The 23,458-nt window shown below is 44.3% G+C and overlaps 1 protein-coding gene across 1 annotated transcript in view; it reads left to right on the top strand.

Annotated features, from left to right (window-relative positions):
• LOC141103479 (very-long-chain enoyl-CoA reductase-like) overlaps positions 1 to 23,458 on the top strand; it is a 130,235-nt gene that overhangs the window by 99,948 nt on the left and 6,829 nt on the right. The window contains exon 13 of the mRNA XM_073593114.1: positions 4,713 to 4,758. Within this exon, the coding sequence (XP_073449215.1) occupies positions 4,713 to 4,758 (46 nt within the window). The remainder of the gene's footprint in view (positions 1 to 4,712; positions 4,759 to 23,458) is intronic.

The following is a 23,458-nucleotide window of genomic DNA, read 5'->3' as shown; positions in this document are numbered from 1 at the left end:
TACTTGGAATCTTTCCAAATAACTGTTCGTTCTTCAGCACAGTTTAGGTTTTTTTTATACACATGATTACGTAGGTATCACATTAATATTTCAGTTGTACTTTTATGGTAACAAGGAGCAAAACATAGGCAGGCTAAATGCTATTCCGGACTCTAAGAATGCAACATGTATTGAAAACATTAGTGCAGTGTGCTTCATAGGCAAACATACAAAAATGGAATAGTGGTGTGTGTTTTTGTGGTGGTTTCTTTTTTTTTTTTTTTTTTTTTTTTATACAGAATTTACAAATTTCCTTTACAAAAACACCATAAAATACCCACTTTTTGTCAAATGTAAAAGTGAGGCTGTGTCAAATACAAACAAGCCTCAAAATTGCCTGCGCCCTTGAAATGTTGATAAACGACTGTACCCAAAATTGTTCATGAGCCCCCTTTCACACTGAGTCGGTTTTCAGGCATTTTAGCACTAGAAATAGCACCTGAAAACCGCCTCCCATTCATTTGTGTGACTTTTCACACTGGGATGTTGTGAAAAGTCCAAGCAGCATCTTTGGGGCATTTGGGAGCGCTGTATTTCGCGCCCTGAAATACCCTGCCCTTTGAAGTGAATGGGCAGCGCTTCCAAAATGCCTGAAAAGCACTTCGGAAACGGTGCAACATGGGCGCTTTACTACTCCTCCTTTGGGGTTAAAAGCGCCCTGCTAGCGGCTGACAAGCTCCACTAAAACAAGCAGTGCTTTAGCTCTGCCGCGGCCCCAGTGTGAAAGGGGTCTTTGCAATTCTTTAAAAGCATTTACAGCTTATCTGTTTAGTTAATAATGAATGATGGCCTTTGAGTTATTGCTGCCACACTAGCATGCATGGTGTTGCCTAATGTCGCACAATTACTGGGTGTATGTGTGGGGACTGTTTTAGCCGCTTGCTGTCTGGACAATTTTGAAACTTTTTATATGGGTTTTTATTTTTTATTTTTTTGCTAGAAAATTACTTAGGACCCCTAAACCATTATATATATATATATATATATATATATATATATATATATATATATATATATATATATATATTATATTTTCTTAAAGCAGAGGCCCTGGGGAAAAAATGAGGGTGTTGCAATTTTATCTTGCACAGTATTTGTGCGATACTTGTTTAACTACTTCAATACCAGTCACTTCCCATGCCCCCCCCCCCCCCCCCCAAATTCCTGCCCAAGCCAATTTTCAGCTTTTAAGAGCTGTCGCACTTTAAATGACAATTGTGCAGTCATGCAACACTGTACACAAACCAAGTTTTTATCATTTTGTTCCCACAAATCAAGCTTTCTTTTGGTGGTATTTGATCACCTCTGGGGTTTTATTTTTTTTTTTTGCTAAACAAAGACCAAAAATTTAGAAATTTTATATTCTGTTATAAAATTTTGTAAATACGTTTTTTCATTCACTGACAGGCACACATAGGCAACACTGGGCATGAAAAGCCGGCACTGGGTACTTATGGGTGCCACTGACATAACCGTAAATGAGGCACTGGCAGGCATTACTGATGGGCACAGATTGGCATCATTTTTGGGCACAGATTGGCATACCTGGTGGTTATCAGTGGTGGGCATTCCTGGGGGGGGGGGGCGCACGCTGATATTCGGCTGCTCTCCTGATTGGCAAACAAAATACAACTCGAGGTTTCTTCCCTTGGGAAATATAATTTTTTTTTTTTTTTTTCTTTATCGGGACTGCGATATTGTGGCGGACAAATTGGACACTTTTGACACATTTTTTGGGACCATTGACAATTATACGGCGATCAGTTCTATAAAAATGCACTGATTACTGTATAAATGACATTGGCAGGGAAGGGGATAACACTAGGGGGCGGTCAAGGGGTTAACGGTTTCCTAGGTGTGTTCTAACTTAGTATGAACACACAATCTCTCTCTCTCTCTCCTCTCCCCTGAGAGAAGCGGGACTTGTGTGTTTAGAGATCCCGGTTCTTGCTCTGTCCCATGCGATCACCCGGCGGTCATTGCAGCTTTTTAAAGGGCCGACTTACAGTTACAGCAGCTCGCCCAGGGGAGCCAACCTGCCGCAGTACAACTGCGGCGGCTGGTCGGGAACCGGTTAAGAGCTATGGGCAGAATTGACGTTTTGATGTCGCTTCCGCCCTGCAGTGGTATGGAGACGGGTGGGGGCCATCTTCCCCCTCGCTCATCTCCATACAATAGACGTGACCGGACCCGATCGCCTCCGCCGCTACCGACGGCTCCGGTAAGCGGCGGAGGGCACCGGAGCGCGGCGGGTGCCCTCTCCCGCTGTTGAAATAAGTGATCTTGCGGTGAATCCGCAGCAGAACTTGCTGAAGGGGATACCAGGGTTATGGTGGCTAGCTGCTGCCATAACGATATTTCTCTTCAAAGTACCGATGTATAACGATGGCGGGTGGTCCATAAGTGGTTAACTTGATTGCTATGAGCCCCCTTGGTGATGGGCATGTTGCACAAAACAGTGATGACTGTAAGGCTGCCTGAATCTGTTCACATTTCCTCAACTTTGGACTTTGTGGAATTAACTTCCAGCTATTGTAGTAGGGGAGATTGTATGCATGGCGCTGCTGACATGTTAGGTTGGTGGCAGGGAGTTATATTAAAGTCTTTTTTTAATCAAAAAAAATAATGTTCTACTTGACCTGCTCTGTGCAGTAATTTTGCACAGAGCAGCCCAGATCCTCTTCTTGTGTCCCATGTTGGCACTCCTGGCCCATCCCTCCTGCAAAGTTCCCTCACAGCAGTTTTCTATGGCGGCACCCGAGCTGAGCCACTGCTGTGTCCATTCAGACAAGGAGCTGTGGCTCAGCCCCTCCCCCACCATCTCCTGATTGGGTCACTGGCTGTGATTGACTGCAGAAGCCAATGGCTCTTGCTGCTGCCAAAAGCCAATCAGGAGTGCAAGTTCCCAGAGAGGCAAGGCTCTCATGGACCTCACTGGATCGGGAGGGGGCTCATGTGTTAGGGGGGCTGCTGCACACTTTGTTTTTTACGCATGCATGAAGGTAAAAAACCTTGTTCCTTTACAACCACCTTTAAGACTTTTGATGCCTCTCCCCCTGCCCTAAACACTTTAAAATCTATTACAAACACATTACCTCTCCTCTTAACACTAGCGCCTAAACTGATCACAACCAAACACTAAACATGATAAACTTTGTTATTTGAATCCTCAGGCTTGTTTTTACAGTTCTACATTGAAGATGGCAGCACTGAACTGCCAGTGTCAAGTACTGCTGACTGACTAGACTGGTTTAGGCTGCATTCACACCTAAGACCCCCTTTCACACTGGAGGCATTTTTCAGGCGCTTTAGCGCTAAAAATAGCGCCTGTAAAGCGTCTGAAAAAAAGCCTCAGCTGCAATCCCAGTGTGAAAGCCTGAGTGCTCCACTGTCGTGCCTGCGTGACGCTGAGGGGGAGCTGACATTCAATGCTGGGGCTGCATCTCACTCCCTGCTTCATGGTATTCAGAGATGGTACTGATACAACCTATGCAACCTTGATCCTCTCCCATTTATGTGGCTTCAAACCTCACATGCATTTTTCAAGGTAATCTTCCAGGTGCTTTTTTCAATCACCTTGGTGATATCTGCAGCTTATATCATCTCGTTTTTTGTTACTTGTATCATCATAGATACATTTTATATATTTCCTACATTATAGAAGTCCCCTCCACTGCAGGGTGTTGGTGTGTGCAGTCCGGTGTTCCTCGTTGAGGTCCCCCTCTCAGCTCCCGGGCCAGGCTCCATGGCTCACCCCTGGCTTTTTTTTTTTCGCACGGTCCCAGTTTTGGCTATCATGTAAGTAACCCCATTTTGGCATGGCCCATTATGCCCAAATTTCCCCCTTTTCTGCTGATCTTGTTAGACCCTGAAACGATATTGCTTTTCATACATTTTTTATAGAATTTAGATGCATCTGGCTCCTGAAGAGTGGATTGAAGTCCATGAAACGCAGCATCGGGCCTACCTTTGATGCATCAAACACACATTGACCAATTTTCAGATGTTTTTTTTATTTCACATGACTTATCTTGCTTGGGGGATTAAGATGCATAATTGTACCTACCCATGTCCTATGGTTGTATATACATAGCTTTATTGTCTATATGCGATTTTTTTTTTTTTTTTTTTTTATGTTTAATGTATGCAATGCATTTTTATGCCATGTTGATCATTGGTCCTTAATAAACATACATATGTTTGCACCTCTGTGAGTGTGATTGGGCTGCATCATGCGTACCTCATTCAAAGTCCCAACCTTCCCCCCCCTCTTTTTCATGATATTAAGGATGGGGGCGCAAACTTTCCCTTGCGTCCCATTTAAAGTCCTAAGTTCGCTCCCCCCCCCCCCCCATTGAGTGCACCAGATGTAAATCACCTGTCACTCACAGCAAGGGGGAGGATTTGACTAAGTTTTTTTTTATCAGTTTGTCAAGGTTTTTCTCACTGAACAATAAAAGAAGATTGCTCAGAGATGGATTAACTTTGTGTGGCAAGACTGGGCTCAAATGATAGGAAATTTTATACTCTACAGTATGATAAAAAAAAATTTGGGTTTACATCCACTTTTAAGGCTGGATTGTGACAGTTCAAATATATAATTTGCCTAGGTATTTTAAAAGGAATGCCATGTACACATGATGTTTTTGTAATATTATTTATGTACTTTTTAGGTGGGAAGCTGGATTAGTTTCACAGTGATGACCCAGTGTGCCCCAGGTAAGAATTCTCCTCTTGGAGCGTCTACATGCAAGAGTCCTTTAAAATATGTGAATCCTTATCTTGTAAAACAACCCATTCGGTTTAAAATGGAAATGCAGAAATGCAAAGCATGTATGTTAAGACCCCCCTTCACTTTTTTAAATTTTATGTTGCAGCCTGATACTACAAAGTTTATTTATTTTTTTGTTATTAATCTACACTCAGTACCCCATAATGACAAAGTGAAAGCTGAATTTTAGAAATGTCTGAATTTATGAAAAGGGGGAAAACTGAAATAGCACATGTACTTTAGTATTCAGACTCTTTACTCAGTACTTTGTTGAAGAAGCAATTGCAGCCTTGAGGAGTCTTCGGTATGACAAGCTTTGCATACCTGGATTGGGGATTTTCTGACATTCTTCCTTGCAAATCCTCTCAAGCTCAGTCAGGTTGGATAGGGATTGTTGGTGGACAGCCATTTTCAGGTCTCTCCAGAGATGTTCAAGTCGGGGGTTTGGGCTGGGCCACTCTAGGACATTCAGAGTTGTCCCTATGCCACTCCTGTGTTGTCTTGGCTGTGTGCTTAGGATCCTTGTCATATTGGAAGATGTACCTTCAGCCCAGTCTAAGGTCCTGAGTGTTGTGCAACAGGTTTTCATTGAGGGTATATCTGTACTATGCTCCATTCAGCTTTTTCTCAACCTTGACCAGACTCCCAGTCCCTGCTGCTGAAAAACTACCCCAAAGCATGATTCTGCCACCACGCTTCACAGTTGGGGTGATATTGGGCAGATGTGCAGTGCCCGGTTTACTCCTTTGGGGGCCTTTTGGTAAACTTCAAGAGCGCTTTAATGTGTTTTTCACTGAGAGGCTTCTGTCTAGCCACTCTGCCATAAAGCCCAGATCTGTGGAGGGCTGCAGTAATGGTTGTCCTTCTTGAACTTTGTCCCATCTCTACACAGGCTCTCGAGCTCAGAGTGACCATCTGGTTCTTGGTCACCTTTTACTAAAGCCCTTTTCCCCTGATTTCTCAGTTTGGGCATCCAGCTCTTGGAAGAGTCCTGGTTCTGGAAAAAATTTAACATTTGATAATTATTGAGGCCACTGTGCTCTTGGGAACCTTCAGTGCAGCAGATCCCAGATCTGTGCCTTGCAATAATCCTGTTTGAGCTCTGCAGGCAGTTTCTTTTGACCTCATGGCTTTTGCTCTGATACAGTCTGCATTGACAGCTGTGAGGCCTTTTTATAGAGGTGTATGTGTGTGTGCCTTTCCAAACCATGTCCAAATTAAGTTATGTAATTTACCATAGGTGGACTCCAATCAAGGTGTAGAAACATCTCTGCTATGATCAAGAGAAATGGGAGGCACCTGAGCTAAATTTCCAGTGGTGTTGCAAAGGTTCTGAATACTTATGCCAATGTGAAATTTCAGTTTTTCATTTTTCATACATTTTGCAAACTCTTTCAAAAATTCCTTTTTCAGTTTGCCATTATTGGGTACTGCGTGTGTGTATACATATACACACACACCACGCCAATTAAAGTGTCTGATACACCTAAATAATAAAGTCCATAAAATGTGTGAAAGAAGAAACCATACACCAATGCCGATTAAGGAGAGTAGCTCTAACATCCCTGCTGTGTGATCAAGCTGATTCGCTTACCAGATTGTATTGACCCTCAAATTAGAGAGGTCAACACCAGCATACAAGGAACAAAATCGGATAAATCTGCGGTGAAGGCTCTGCGTCATCTGTCACTCCAGGCTTCCACCAAAGGGTAACCTCCCAAGGGATGTAAATCATAACACAATGATGCAGTATGTCCCAAAAAGCTAAAACGCTGGTTTATTTAAACTCTCAAACATTGAAAGGTAAAAAGCATGTCAAACAGGTGTAGCAAGATGGTCACGGCAAATGGCGTGCTTACATCACAAAGTTCTGTCATTACTTGCGCGTTTCCTCATCTGACATCCTCAGAAGCGTGGCAACCAGACGTCGGCACGCTTTAAATATACCGCCCAAAAATAACCGGCTGGCGATGCAACATCTTCACAATGTGCTCCACGGTTGCGTTCAACAGCCTGGAAAGTGCTGTGGACAATGCTAAGTGCCACAACCTCCAATAATAGAAAACGCTTACTACAAAATTTTTCAAAAAATAACAAATGCACTCACAAAGAAGGTGAGAGATAATTAATAAAAAATGGCAAAATTTAAAATAACCAGTAATAGAAAAAAATTGTGCCATTTTGTGGAAAACGTCGGAAAATACAATGTAAAGATATTCAGCAATCCCACATTCCAGATTAGATGACATTGATAACAATACATCAAATGATCGCATGTAATAACATGATCAATACATCTCTGCATATATCGGACTAAGAGGAAATAAACAATGGGAGATAACAAAATCCTTAACTATTATTCAGAAAAGGATTCAAATCCTATTCTATATTCATTCCCATTGGGGTGTATGTCTTGAGGTCATAAATCCAGAAGGTTTCAAAGTTAGAAATCTCCCGCCGTACATGACTACTCCTCCAATGAGGGGAAAATTTTTAGCAATGCCAAGAATCAAGGTACCACTGGGTTTTTTTCCATGGTGGCGTGCATAATTTTTAGATATGCTGTGCCCAGGGATCCCCAGTTTTAATATTCCCTAAAATTTTTTTTTTCTTGCCTGCATAGTTCTTATAGTGCGGCCCACATATTGTTGGGCACACGGACATTGAATAAGAAACTACATTGGTAGAAGTGCAGGTGCTAAAGGGCGTGATCTCGTATTGTTTAGAGCGTCTATTTTTGGTTCAGTGGCTCCTATTTACAGAAGATGGGAGTAGTCAAGGGTGCAAAGTTTGTGCCAAGCATGACCAATCTTTTCATGGCGAAGTGGGAAGAGGAAATCGTCTATGCTCACTGCAGACCTGAGTTGGTCATTTGGAGGAGATAATATAGATGTCGTCCTCCTCCTATGGGATGTAGACTTTGTCTTTGGAGGACTACATATGCCAATTGAATTTGAACGCTTTAGGCATTGTGCTGCAACACGAGGCAAGTCAGCAACGTATCCACTTTCTTGATCTGAATATAGAGGTAAGGGATGGGGCTCTAGTTACTACTATTCAGAGACAGACAAATCGTTTTATCAGCCAGGGAAGTTTTCGTCATCCTTCCTGGCTGAAGTCCATACCGAGAAGTCAGTTTCTGAGGTTACAACGCAACTGTATGGTTGTTCATGATCAGCAGGCTTCCTTGTTAAAATCCAGCTTCACTGATAGAGGTTATAAAAACTGATGAGCTTGATGCTTTAATCATTGAAAAGGGTAACTTGGATAGGAATGGCTTGTTGATAAACCTAAGATGGAGACATGAACCAAACAGGTTTTTCATTTATAACTACCTATTCCAATCAATTTCAGCATGTCAAACGGATTTTCCAGAGACACTGGAAAGTTTAAAAAAAAAAAGTTGCTTGGTCCCAATCTGTGTCACTTGTATTTCGTGGTGTACAGCCTTTTGAGGTTATATGTGGCCCCCAATGTGATCGATGGCCCTAAGAGTATCTTTCAGGACCTAAAAGGTAATTACTCTTGTAGGAAATGTGCTGTCTAACGCTTTGTCCAGCAGGGGAGTGTGCAGCTTTCAATTAATTGTGACCTCTAAACAATATGAGATCATGTCCTTTATCACCTGTACTTCTACCAATGTAGTTTATCTTATTCAATGTCCATGCGGCCTACAATATGTGGGACGCACTATAAGAACTCTGCGGTTGAGAACAAAAGCATTTGGGGAATATTAAACGGAGGTTCCCTGGGCACAGCATATCTAAACCTTATGCACGCCATAATGGAAAAAACCCCAGGGGTACCTTGATTATTGGCATTTCTAATTTTGAAACCCGCTGGATTTATGACCTAACCCAATGGGAATGAATATAAAATGGGATGTGAATTTGTTTTCTGAATAATGGTTAAGGATTTTGTTATCTCCCATTGTTCTTCTTAGTCTGCTATATGCTGATGTATTGATCATGTTACATGTGATCATTTGTATTGTTATCAATGTCGTCTAATCTTTTATGTGAATGTGGGATTGCTGAATCTTTACTGTCCTTTTCAGACATCTCCACAAAATGGCGCTATCATTTTTTAATTTTTCTATTGGTTATTTTAACCGCTCCAATACAGGGCACTTATACACCTTCCTGCCCAGACCAATTTTCAGCTTTCAGCGCTGTTGCACTTTGAATGACAATTGCGCGGTCATACAACACTACCCAAACTCAATTTTTATCATTTTTTTCCCACAAATGGCTTTCTTTTGGTGGTATTTGATCACCTCTAGCATCTTTATTTTCTGCTAAACAAATAAAAAAAGACCGAAAATTTTAAAAAGGGTTGTTTTTTGTAACTGAAAAAAAAAACTTTGTAAATAAGTTTTTCTCCTTCACTGACGGGCACCGATGAGGTGGCACGGATGGGCACCGATGGGGTGGCACTGATTTACTGTAATGTATGGTACTGATGGATGCCAGTCAGTGATGCTCATTGTGGGCACTGATTGGCATTCCTGGTGGTCTAGGGTGGCATAGCTGGTGGTGGCATCCCTGGTGGTCCTAGTGGCTTCCCTGGTGGTCCAGTGTGGGCATACTCTGGAGGGGGGCTGCGCTGTTAATCGATCAGCACAGACCCCCCCCCCCCCGTCAGAGGAGCAGCCGATCGGCTCTCCTCTACTCGCATCTGACAGACGTGAGTGAGGAAAAGCCGATCAGTGGCTCTTCCTGTTTACCACATGATCAGCCATGTCCAATCATGGCTCATCACAGTGTAAAGAGTCTGTCAGACTCTTTACCTAGATCAGAGTTGCAGTGTGTCAGATTGACACACCGCAACAATGATCGCCACGATGCGTGACCCGGGGGCCGCAGCAGCTTAATATCCTGAAGACATCATATGACATCCGGTCAGGATATTGAAACCACTTTGCCGCTGTCATTTTGCTACATGGCGAGCGGCAAGTGTTTAATCTAGCGTTTTTTTTTTTTGTTTTTTTTTGTTTTTGTTTTTTGTTTTTTTCCCCTCCAATTAGGTCTCTCTCCTCCTTTTTTGTGAGTGCATGCATTTTTGTTTCCTTTTTAAAAATTTGGTAGTGGTTTTCTATTAGGCAGCCGTCTATTATTAGGCAGCCGTGGAGCGCATTGTGAAGATGTTGCATCTCCGGCCGGTCATTTTCGAGCTGTATATTTAAAGCTGCCGACATATATCACGCCTCCTGAGGATGACCAATGACAAAACATTTAAGTTGTGGCAGGACTTTGTGACATAAGCACGCTATTTGCCGTGGCCTTCTTGCTACACCTGTTTGACGTTCTCTTTACCTTTTCAATGTTTGTGAGTACCATGATTTTAAATAAACTATTTGAGCTTTTTGGGACATACTGCACCATCGTGTTGTCATTTTACATCCCTTTGAGGTTATCCTTTGGTAGAAGCCTGGAGTGACAGATGACGCAGAGCTTTCGCCGCAGATCTATCAAATTTTGTTCCTTGTATGCTGGTGTTGACCTCTCTATAATTTGAGTGTCAATGCTATCTGGTAAGCGAATCGGCTTATCGCAAAGTGGTGATGTTAGATCTACTCTCCATTGGTGTATAGTGTCTTCTCTTATTCAACATCCTATGGACTTTATTATTTAGGTGTATAAGAGACTTATTTTTTTGGGGTTGTGTTTTTTTTTTTTTTTTTTTTTTTTTTTTTATTAAATTTTTTGGAGCTGCTCCCTTTTTTACATGGTTTTTGCTTATCTGGTGTGTAATCCAACCATTGGTGCTGGCTGCCTGTACATTTTATTATTTTCTCTAAGCGCGAATACTTTGTGATAGAGACAGACATAGATATATATCTGTCTCTTAGTCTGGTTGATAACAAGATTGATACAATCCGTGAAAATCTCCACTCTACAGGTATCTCCCCCAGTTAAGACCCCATGTCAACAGGTACAACTGACACTCCCCTTATTCAAATCTGCTACTACAAACGAAGTTGCTAAACTCCTTTCTATCGCCCACCTGTCCCCTGGACCCTATTCCCTCTCAAATGCTACGGTCGCCCTCTGACTCTATCCTACACTCTCTAACCCACATCTTCCCCAATGCTCTTAAACATGCACTGGTCACCCCCATACTTAAAGAGCCGTCCTTGGACCCTACCAATCTTAACAACCTACTCCCTATCTCCTTGCTCCCCTTTTCCTCTAAACTCCTTGAATGCTTGGTTTACAACCAACTGAGTGACCACCTCATTATGAATAACCTTCTTGATCCCCTTCAATCTGGATTTTGCCCTCAACACTCCACAGAAACTGCTCTTTTAAAACTCACAAATGACCTACTAACTGCAAAAACCAATGGCCGCTATTCTGTACTCCTACTTCTGGACCTTTCAGCTGCCCTTTGACACAGTTGACCACCCCCTCCTCCTCAAGAAACTTTACATCCTCGGTCTCTGTGAATGTGCTCTTCAGTGGCTCTCATCCTACCTATCCTACCTATCCCAACGCACCTTCAGTGTCACCTACAATTCTACTTCCTCCACTCCTCTTCCCTTCTCCGTTGGGGTCCCCCAAGGTTCTGTTCTTGGACCTCCTTTTTATTTTCACTCTACACCTCTTCCCTGGGTCAGCTGATAGCCTCTCACGGCTTTCAATCATTTCTACGCTGACGCACACATCTATCTCTCCACCCCTCAACTCGCTCCATCAGTCTCCTCGCGCATCAGTAACTTGCTAACAGACATATCAGTATGGATGTCACACCACTTCCTCAAACTCAACTTGGCCAAAACCGAGCTTATAATATTTCCTCCTCCACGTTCCTCTTCCCTGACTTCTCTGTCAAGAGCAATGGCACAACCATCCACCCATCCCCACATGTCAGCGTGCTAGGTGTTATCCTGGTCTCTGAACTCTCTTTTCGGCCCCACATCCAATCACTCGCCAAAGCTTGCTGCCTCATCCTCTGCAACATCCTAAACTACGTCCCTTTCTAACCAATGAAAACACAAAGCTCCTGATTCACTCCCTGGTTATCTCTCGCCTTGACTACTGCAACTCCCTCCTCATTGGCTTACCTTTAAATAGAATATTCCCCCCCTTCAGTCAATCATGAATGCTGCTGCTAGACTCATCCACCTTACAAACTGCAGTGTCTGCTACCCCTCTCTGCCAATCCCTCCATTGGCTGCCACTTGCCCAATGAATTACATTCAAAATGCTAAAAAGTTACAAAGCCATCCACAACTCTGCCCCCAGCTACATCACTAGCCTAGTCTCAAAATACCAACCTAATTGCCCTCTTCGTTCCTCCCAAGACCTCCTGCTCTCTAGCCCCCTCATCTCCGCCTCCAGGACTTCTTCCGAGCCTCGCCCATCCTCTGGAATTCCCTACCCCAATCTGTCAGACTGTCTCCAAACGTATCCACTTTTAGGCGATCCCTGAAAACTTTCCTCTTCAGAGAAGCCTATCCTGCCTCCATCTAACTGCACTATTTTCTCAGTTAGCTCATCCTCCACAGCTATTACCTTTTTGTATAACTTGACCCTCCCTCCTAGATTGTAAGCTCTAACGAGCAGGGCTCTGATTCCTCCTGTATTGTAATTGTACTGTCTGCCCTAATGTTGTAAAGTGGGCGCGATATAAAATTATTATTATTTATTATTATTATTATTATTATTATTATTATTATTTTTATAGTCTACACACCCCTGTTAAAATGTCAGGTTTCTGTTATGTAAAAATGAGACAAAGATAAATTTCAGAACTTTCTCCACCTTTTTAATGTGACCTATAAACTGTACAACTCGAACAAACTGAAATCTTAGGTGGCGGGAAGAAAAAAAACAAATGGTTGCATAAGTGTGCACACCCTTAAACGAATACTTTTTTTGAAGCACCTTTTTGATTTTATTACGGCACTCAGTCTTTTTGGGTATGAGTATCAGCATGGCACATCTTGACTTGGCACACTTTTTTTACAAAAACACTCCAAATCTGTCAGATTGCTGGGGGCATTTCCTGTGCACAGCCCTCTTCAGATCACCCCACAGATTTTCAATCGGATTCAGGTCTGAGCTCTGGCTGGGCCATTCCAAAACTTTAATCATCTTCTGGTGAAGCCATTAGTTGATTTTAAATGTATGCTTTGGGGCGTTGTCATGCTAAAAGTTGAAGTTCCTTTTCATGTTCAGCATTCTAGCAGAAGCCTGATGGTTTTGTGCCAATATTGACTGGTATTTGGAACAGTTCATAATTCCCTCTACCTTGACTAAGGCCCCTGTTCCAGCTGAAGAAAAACTGCCCCAAAGCATGATGCTGCTGCCACCATGCTTCACTGTGGGTATGGTGATGTGCAGGGTTTAAGCGACAAATCTTTTCATTATGGCCAAAAAGTTCAACCTTGGTTTCATAAAACATTTTCCCACATGCTTTTGGGAGACTTCAGATGTTTTTGCAAAATGTTGCCATGCATGGATGTTTTTCTTAAGAAAAGGCTTCCGTCTTGCCACTCAACCCCATAGCCCAGACATATGAAGAATACAGGAGACTCTTCAGAGACACAGCCAGTACTGCGGACCATGGCTTTTGCTGTAGGATGCAACTAAGAAAATTTCAGGAAAGGCCTACTAGAACAGCTGAACTTTATTTGGGGTTAATCAGAGGCACTTTAACCACTTGCCGACCGCCACACGCCGATGTACGTCTTAACTTTGGCGGTGGATATAGTTGTTATGGCAGCAGTTAGCTGCCATAACCCCGGTATCCCCGTTTTTAGTGCGGCGGTTGGCTACAGGATAAAAGTGGTCTCTGCAGCGGATTCGCCACGAGATCACTTATCAGTGGCAGGAGAGGGCCCCCCTTCCACCGTGATCCTGTGCCCTCCGCTGCTTACCGGAGCCGTCGGTAGCGGCGGAGGCGATCACGTCTGTCCCCTTGGTGTGCCTGGAGATGAGTGAGGGGAAGATGGCGCCCACTCGTCTCCATGACACTGCAGGGCAGAAGCGACGTCAAAACGTCACGTCCGCCCATACGTCTTAAAGGCATATTTTTTTCAATGTCATATTTTATTTTTTTTTTTTTTTATTGCATTTTAGTGTAAATATGAGATCTGAGGTCTTTCTGACCCCAGATCTCGTATTTAAGAGGACCTGTCATGCTTTTTTCTATTACAAGGAATGTTTACATTCCTTGTAATAAAAGTGACCATTTTTTTTTTTAAACCGTGTAAAAATTAAATCATATAAAATAAATTAAAAACATTTTTTTTAAACGCCCCGTCCCGACGAGCTCATGCGCAGAAGTGAACGCATACCTGAGTAGCGCCCGCATATGAACACGGTGGTCAAACCACACATGTGAGGTATCGCCGCTCTCAGTAGAGCGAGAGCAATAATTCTAGCCCTAGACCTCCTCTGTAACGTAAAACATGCAACCTGTAGAATTGTTTTAAATGTCGCCTATGGAGATTTTTGAGGGTAAAAGTTTGACGCCATTCCACAAGCGGGCGCAATTTTGAAGTGTGACATGTTGGGTATCAATTTACTCGGTGTAACATTATCTTTCCCAACATGAAAAAAAATTGGGCTAACTTTACTGTTATCTTTTTATTCAAAAATGATTTTTTTTCAAAAAAAGCGCACTTGTAAGACCACTGTGCAAAAACGGTGTGAAAAAAGTATTGCAAATGACCGCCATTTTATTCTCTAGGGTGTTAGAACCCCCAAACATTATATATTGTTTTTTTTTCTAAGTAATTTTCTAGAAAAAAAAAAAGTTTTAAACATGTAAACACCTAAATTCCAAAGAGAGGCTGGTCCTTAAGTGATTAAATGATAGCAGGAGTGTACTGACTCCTATTTAACATGGGTTTGAATGTGATTGCTTAACTCTGAACACAGCTACAGCCCCAGTTATAAGAGGGTTTGCACACTTATAGCAACCACATTATTTTAGTTTTTTATTCCCAGGGTTCACTATCTGTTCCCATGTTAGACAATATTTGAAGGTCCTACCAGGGAAAGACAATCCCCCACTCCTTCCAATGACAGTTCAGAAGAGGAGGGTGAAGGGGTGGAAGCAGCCCCCTCAAAATGTAAGCTATCCCTGGAAGAGGTTGATGGGCTTCTTAGAGCCATAAATGTTACCCTTGGCCTAAGCGACGGAAAAAGAACACTGCATGATGACCGTATGTTTGTTTGTGGGTCTAAGTGAGCCTAAAGGGAGAACATTTCTGGTACATTCCGTCATTTCGGATTCCATCAAGAAAGTGTCAAGAACAGGCAAAGGCCTTTTTTTTTTTTTTTTTTTTTTTTTTTTTTTTTTTTTTTCCTCGAGCCCATAAGAGGCGCTTTCCTTTTGTGGAAGATCCCTCTGCAGTATGGATCAAGGTTCTCAAGCTTGACGCTGCTTTTTCCCAGGTCTCTAGGTCCACCAACCTAGCCTTTGCGGGCATGGGGATCCTAAGGGATCTGATGGACAAATGAATGGATCTTTTTTGCTCAAAAGATCTTGGCAATCGATCATGAGCAATTTAAAAACCGCTATGACTTGTAGCTCGAAACCTGGAATATTGGGTTAACCAGCTAAAAGCTCATGTATTAGCAGATTCACCCAAACAGGAGATATTGGACTTTTTCACCACCTTGTCCTCCATGGTAACCTATATGGCAGATGCCTCAGCCGAAGCAATTAGTGTCTGCTAGATCAGTAGCCTTAAATTCAGCAAGAAGAGAATTATGGCTGAAGACTTGGCCAGGCAATGCGGCATCGAAAAGTAAGCTCTATGGGATTCCCTTTTCAGGTGAAAAGAAACTCCCAAAACGCCTCAAAGGGCTCTGGAGCAGGACAACAAGTCCCAGAGGAGGAGGAAAAATTGGTCCGCACTAAGGGCAAAGGCAGAATCATTTTCCATTCCTGCACAAGCTGAAAAATCATGACTCGAGCATGTGGGTGGAAGGCTGCAGTGTTTCCTTCTGCGGTGGTCAGGCATAATGTCAAATCAGTTTATCCTAACCACTTTCTCAGGGCTTCGCATTAGAATTTTTGGAATCTCCCCCAGAAGATTTCTTGTGATGAATACCCCAAAGGATCCAGTAAAAGCCCTGGCGTCATTGTTAAAGGAGCTGATGCAGCGGGGTGTAATGGTCTAAGTGCGACCAGGAGAGCAGCAACAGGGATTTGATTCTGACATTTTCTTTTTTTTAAAAAGCCAACAGAAAAATTCTGATTGATCCTCAACCTAAAACCTCTGAACAAATCCGTCAGGTACAGAAAGCTCAAGATGGACTATTTTCTCAGTCAGAACTCTGCTGACCCCAAAATGTTACATGGCGTCAATAGACTAAAGGGTTGCATACCTGCATATCCCAATTTCACCCCAGTCCCAGAGTTATCTCAGGTTGGCAGTAAAGATGGAAGGCATGCATTCATCTACAGTTCAAGACCTTGCTGTTCGCTCTGTCATCCGCACCACGGATTGTTACCAAGGTGATGCAGAAGCGCTAGCTCTGCTCTGTCTTCAGGGAATTGCAGGGATTGCCTATTTGGACAACCTTCTATTCTTCGCTCCCTCAAGGGAGAGGTTACAAAACGACTTAGTCAGCGCACGCAAGCGTCTGGAATCTCTAAGATGGATTCTGAACCTCCAGAGATCATCCCTAGATCCATCACAGGAGGTTTGGTTTCAATCAGTTTGATAGAACAGGATTTTTCTCCCGCAAGGTTCGGTGCATAGTGTCAGTGCTGCAGGCCAACCAGCTGATAACTATCAGGCAGATAATGTCGGCATTAGGGGTCCTCTCCTCGACCATGCCGGCTAATCAGTGGGCAAGACTACACTTCAGAAGTCTACAAGCCTTCCTGCTAAGGTCATGGGATCGCAGCTGAAGATGCTGGCCAAAGTAAAGAAATCACTATGGTGGTGGAGGAATCGGGAGATCCTATCAAAGGGTCTGGTTTGGGCCTTCCCAGTCGAAAGAAGACTGACAACAGACGCCAGCTCTTGGAGATGGTTGGCCCACCTAGAAGAAAATTTCACCCAGTGAAGTTGATCTATGAAGGAGGCGACGAGGTCCTCAAATTGGAGAGAGTTGAAGGCGATTGCTTTATCCCTAGTGATTGCTCAGGATCTCCAGTATCACCACGTTCAAGTGTTGACCAACAATGCCACGGCTGTGGCTTATCTAAAAAGACGGGGGGCATAAGGAACAAGTCCTTCCAAGCACTGGCAATGGAGATTCTTCTCCTGAGCAAAGAAGCATTTGCTATCTTTGTCAGCAATCCACCTGAAAGGGACCGTGAACAGTGGCAGATTTCCTAAGCAGGTGCTCTATTGAGGAAGCGGCGTGGTCTCTTCAATTTCCAGTATGTGGGGACAGCCAGAGGTGGACCTGTTTGCCTCCAAAGGAAAATGCGGAGGTTCTTTTCTCTGAACAATGGGTCACTCCATGGAGATTTCACCTGTCATGCTTCCCTCCATTCCAGTTAATTCCACAGGTGTTAAAGATCCAGCGGGAAGGAGTACCGGTCATTCTAATTACTCCTTTTTTGGCTGAAAAGGGCCTGGTTCTTAACCGTTCTGGGGATGGCGACCAGGACTTGTTGGCATCTACCTCTCAGGCAAGATTTGCTAATCCGAGGTCTGGTATATCACCCAGAGGTGGCCAGGCTGTCCCTTGTAGCATGGTATCTGAGGAGCAGCTCCTAAAGAATAAATGATTTTCAGACCGTCTAACGACATTGCTATCAAGTAGAAAAAGGTAACTAGAGCCATTTATGCTAAAGTCTATAACTCGTGATGTATGTCATCTACCCAAGACCCAAAGAACCTTGTATCTATTTTGGATTTTTTTTTTTTTTTTTTGCAGGAGGGGGCAGATGAGTGACTAGCAGTCAGTACCTTTTTTAAAAGTACAGGTTGCTGCACTAGCGGTCTTCTTAGAAAAATCTGTGGCCTCTGAACCTCTGGTAAATTTTTTAAATGGGACTTGTCGGTAGTCCTGCAATCTCTAGCAAGGAGTCCGTTTGAACCTCTGGAAGAGACATCACTAAAATTACTCACTCTTAAAGCTGTTTTTCTGATCGCTATTACATCAGCATGTAGGATCAGCAAGCTACATGCTCTGTCAATTAGGGAACCTTATCAGAATTTCTGGAAAGAGTTAGCCTTAAAACTGACAAATTCCTACCGAAGGTAGCTTCAATGCATAATCGTTGTGACAGACCTAGCCGGGACAGAGGCTTTTGGAGGGGACTGAATGCCAGCTTCTTGCCTACCGATTTATGGGTCCTGGCATTTGGGGGAACGGTGCTTGTTGTGAGCTGTATGCCTGGGGACCCTGGAAGTAATGTTACTTTGGATTCAAGTCCATGTCCCCTCAAAACACAACTCTGGGAACCCTGTATAAGCCATATTATAAATAGTGACTGCTTCACAATGTGTTTTGTGTATATATTGTGTTGTCTCATGCTGTTGTGTACCATTTGCTGTGTTAGTTTGGGGTGGGGCTGTATTCCAATGTTCTAGTGTGTCTGTCTTGGATATCACAGGATATGTATCTCTATAGAGGGAGGGAGGATTCCTCCAACAGCTCTCTCTGATAAGACTGTGTACTGATGAGACGTTAAACACACCTGACCTGTGTCCATTGTCATTGGACAGTTTAACCTGCTCTGTTTTCCAAGGGTGGGGGGGGAAGTGTTTTGAAGTAGGATCTGTATAACATGTTTTTGAATAGAGAATCATTCCTGCTTGAACCTCAAGACAGAGCATCTTGTCTCGTACTTGGGGGAGAATTATTTGTATGGGTTCCTTGTTCGGCTGATGGAAGTGTTCGGTAGCTGCCTTTTGTGTTTTGGGTATGGAATGTCCTAAACGACTTTAACCCCTTTCATACTTGGGGTGTCGTTGCAATCGTTAACAAGATATTGTTCTCCCAACCTTGTGTGCTAACCCGTTCGAAGAAGGAGATCTTTCATACTTGGGGTGTCGTTACAACTGGTGGCAAGCAGCTGGATCATTCCCACAGCCCAGAAGGATAGCTACAAGAGGACACAGGACAATGGAAGCACAGTATGAACGGCTAAAGCTGTCTTCCCTCAAGGACTTACTGGAGAACTGGGGCCGACCAGCCAACAACCGTAAGAGGGACATTATCACATAACTAGTCGAAATGGAAAGAGCTGAAAGACTCGACATAACCGAAAGTCCCAGCATAACAGACAGGACACCCGAAGAGGCATGGTTTGATCGGGCTGTTAAGAAGACTGGCACATTATGGTCCTAACCCTACAGTGGAGATCATAGACCTAGTTATAGCAGCTGTGGATGCAAATTGGCTACAACAGAGGTGCTGCAGCAGCAGAAGTCACAGCAGAACCTACTGAAAGAGGTACAGATACCAGCCACCATGGAATTCAGAAGGAGGTTGCAAGAGATGCAGATACAGCATAGAGGACCAGTATCAGAGCAGGTCCTGCTGGGATGGTCTGATTCCGTCCGCTGCAAACTCTGGAAGAAAGTGCTAGCTCTCCAGCAGCAACACCAGGGAAAAGTTCTCCCCTCCATCCATGTAAGGTACTGGTCGCAGTATGAAGTATGAATGCTGTAATTGGGGGAACAACCAAAGCAGGAGTGGACAGCTGACTTAAGCAGGCTGATCCGGGCAGAGATGTGGTTGGACGAGAGCTACAGAGCCCTCTGGTGGTATGTAGCCCAAGAGTGCCCTTGGACAGAGGATGACAGCATCACGAAGGCTTTGACTATGATGGCCTGGGATTGTTGTATTGGAGGCTGTCCGGGGACCCTGACTTTGGGAGTGATCGGGAGTGGCGTTTTTGGGGAAATGGATTAGAGAGCGAAGAATGAATGTCTCGGAAGGGCACTGGAAGATTTGGAGTTTCTGGCCATTCAGGAAAGGGAGCTGGAGATCGCCTACAGACAGCTGCTAGACTCTGCTCAGCAGCAGGGTGGGGCTCCCTTTGCCTGGGACGATCAGGAAATACCATTTGACAACTCCGAAATCCTGGCTGAAGAATCGGCAGTGGAAAATCTGGAGATTGCCATCCCGCAAAGCTGAAGTGCTGACAACAGGGCAGAATTCTGCTAACCTCTGCCCAGCACTGATAGCATTTTCTGGGTTCCACGGACATGAGATTGTGAACTTCTATTCCCAGACACCAGTTGCAGAGACAGGGGATTTGGTAGACTTTTCTGCTGAGGAAGAACAACCTGATGAGCCTCCAGCAGAAGAGCTGGTATCTGGGCCAAACTTCAGTGTGTTCGGCCCAGCACCAACAGCAGTATCTGTGGAGTTGCAAGGAACTTCCCCAGCTGAGGCGCTGGTCACTGGACAGAGGGTCCAAGACCTATGCCCCACACCTGTGGCAGTTCCGGAGGCTCATGGTGAGAAGGCGGCAATCACTTCCCAGTGGATTTCAGAGATGCAGGGAGGAGAAGCAGCCATTTTCCCTCCCCAACAAGAGTTTGTGCACCTGGGAGACAATACCAGTGAAAGGGAGTTCCAACAGCAGACGGCGCCCCAGAAAGATGACACCAACCCAGCTGAAGCACTGGCAACCAGGCAGAGTGCTACCAACCTCTGCCCAGCACCGCCAACAACTACAGAGTTCCAGGGAGCCGGGGCAGTCGGCCTCCCTCCCCAACAGTTAGCTGGAGCAGATGGTGTGGGTTTCCAGCAGAAGGGCTGGCAAAAGGGCAGAGTGCTGCTGGCCTCTGCCCTCAACAAAGAGGATGAATTTCCTGTAAAGGTGGATGGGGCTTCAGTCCCCACCTGTATACCCCAGGGATGCTGGGCAGTTGGCCCAGATCCCCAACAGCATGATGGAGTGAGCTCAGTCACCCTGTCTTCTCCCCAGCTGCTGAAAGGACTCCAGGGAGAAGGGACCAGTCCAGGCCTCTGCCCAGCGGTGGGCATGTTCTCTGAGAGGGGCAGAGGTTGGCTGGGTGAGTAATACTCTGTTTGGAACAATTTTGTTTTGGGGTACTGTATGGATACCAGCATTAGAGAACTGGAACTACTAACTTCGGAGTCAACCCGTCTGGGATCTCCTCCTGTGTTGGTCTCCTGCCGAAAGGGGAGAAATGTGACAGACCTAGCCGGGACAGAGGCTTTTGGAGGGGACTGAATGCCAGCCTCTTGCCTACCGATTATTTATGGGCCCTGGCATTTGGGGGAACGGTGCTCGTTGTGAGCTGTATGCCTGGGAACCCTAGAAGTAATGTTACTTTGATTTCAAGTCCATGTCCCACCAAAACACAACTCTGGGAACCCTGTATGTGCCATATTATAAATAGTGACTGCTTCGCAATGTGGTATATGTGTATATATATGTGTGTGTGTGTGTGTGTGTATATAGATATAGATAGTTATACATAACCTGACCTGTGTGTCCATTGTCATTTGACAGTTTAACCCGCCCTGTTTTCCAAGGGTGGGGAGGGGGAAGTGTTTTGACGTAGGATCTGTATAACCTGTTTTTTGAATAAAGAATCATTCCTGCTTGAACCTCAAGACAGAGCATCTTGTCTCGTACTTGGGGGAGAATTATTTGTATGGGTTCCTTGTTCGGCTGATGGAAGTGTTCGGTAGCTGCCTTTTGTGTTTTGGGTATGGAATGTCCTAAACGACTTTAACCCCTTTCATACTTGGGGTGTCGTTGCAATCGTTAACAAGATATTGTTCTCCCAACCTTGTGTGCTAACCCGTTCGAAGAAGGAGATCTTTTTTCATATGTTAAAAGAATTTTGTTACGTTGCCTAGATATAACAAAGGACTTTAGACATTCAAATTCTTTTTGTCCCTTTTTCGGGCAACAGGAAATGTTTTCCAGGCTTCTAAAGGATCAATAGTCAGATGACTGAAGCTAGCTCGTTCTACCAGAGCGCTTGCAGCCACTTGGGCAGAAAAAGCTGGTTCCACCCCTGAACAAAGTTGCAAGGCGGCAATGTGGTCAAATTTTTGTACTTTTTTGTTTGACATTACAGGCTGGACCTTACATCCGCCAACGATCAGGCGTTTGGCAGGAAGGTCATGCAGGCTGTTGTCCCACCCTGATGGGGGGGTAAGTCTGTTTATCCTCGGGCTGTCCTGAAAGACGCTTTGGGAAAATTCAAGTTACTTACCGGTAGCTTGTTTTCCATAAGTCTTTCAGGACAGCAAAGTCCCGCCCTATTGGTTTGTGCTGTGACTAACGTGTGTGTTTGTGTTCCTGCCGGGGCCAGAGGTTCTCTTCTACAACTGACGTGTTGTAGGGAGGGGCCTTCCTTTAAGCATCTGGAAGGAGACGTTTCCTGTGGACCGGTGGGGGGAGTCACGATCTCAGGTGCTGTCCTGAAAGACTTATGGAAAACAAATTACCGGTAAGTCTCTAACTTGAATTTTTCATGTGACAACACTGAAGAAATTGCACTTTGCTACAATGTAAAGTAGTGTGTACAGCTTGTATAACAGTGTAAATTTTGCTGTCCTCTGAAAATAACTCCACACAGCCATTAATGTCTAGGCCCACTTTGGACATTTTCCCTTAGAGGTGTACTCGCTTTTGTTGCCAGCGATTTTAAAGTGTCAATATTTTGTGTGGCCACCATTTATTTTCCAGCACTACCTTAACCCTCTTGAGCATGGAGTTCACCAGAGCTTCCCAGGTTGCCACTGGAGTCCTCTTTCACTCCTCCATGACACAATGGAGCTGGTGGATGTTAGACCTTGCGCTCCTCCACCTTCCGTTTGAGGATGCTCCAATAGGGCTTAGGTCTGGGGACATGCTTGGCCGGTCTGTCACCTTTACCCTCAGCTTCTTTAGCAATCAGTGGTCATCTTAGAGGTGTGTTTGGGGTTATGTTGGAATACTGCCCTGCGACCCAGTCTCTGAAGGGAGGGGGGATCATGCTCTGCTTCAGTATGTCACAGTACATGTTGGCATTCATGGTTCCCTCAATGAACTGTAGCTCCCCAGTACCAGCAGCACTCGTGCAGCCCCAGGCCATAACACTCCCACCACCATGCTTGACTGTTGGCAAGACACACTTGTCTTTGTACTCCTCACCTGGTTGCCGCCACACACGCTTGACTCCATCTGAACCAAATAAGTTTTTTTATCTTGGTCTCATCAGACCACAGGACATGGTTCCAGTAATCCATGTCCTTAGTCTGCTTGTCTACAGCAAACTGTGGGCTTTCTTGTGCATCTTTTAGAAAAGGGTTCCTTTTTGGGACGACAGCCATGCAGACCAATTTGATGCTATGTGCGGCGTATGTCTGAGCACTGATAGGCTGACCTCCCCCTCAACCCCTGCAGCAATGCTGGCAGTACTTGTACGTCTATTTCCCAAAGACAACCTCTGGATATGACGCTGAGCACGTACACTCCACTTCTTTGGTCGTCCATGGTGAGGCTTGTTCTGAGTGGAACCTGTCTTAACTGCTGTATGGTCTTGGCCACCATGCCGAAGCTGTTTATGTAGAGCAACAATTCTTTTTTTTTTTTTTTTTTTTTTTTTTTTTTCAGATCCTCAGTTTTTTGCCATGAGGTGCCATGTTGAACTTCCAATGACCAGTATGAGAAAAGGCGATAACGCAAAATTTAACACCTGAGATCTTGTAACACGAACAAGTCACATGACACCAAGAGGGAAAA

The sequence above is a fragment of the Aquarana catesbeiana genome, linkage group LG07 (assembly GCF_042186555.1).
Source record: "Aquarana catesbeiana isolate 2022-GZ linkage group LG07, ASM4218655v1, whole genome shotgun sequence".
NCBI classification, from domain to species: Eukaryota; Metazoa; Chordata; class Amphibia; order Anura; family Ranidae; genus Aquarana; species Aquarana catesbeiana.
Note: the sequence above shows the minus strand (reverse complement) of the source record. Positions and strands in the feature narration are given on the sequence as shown.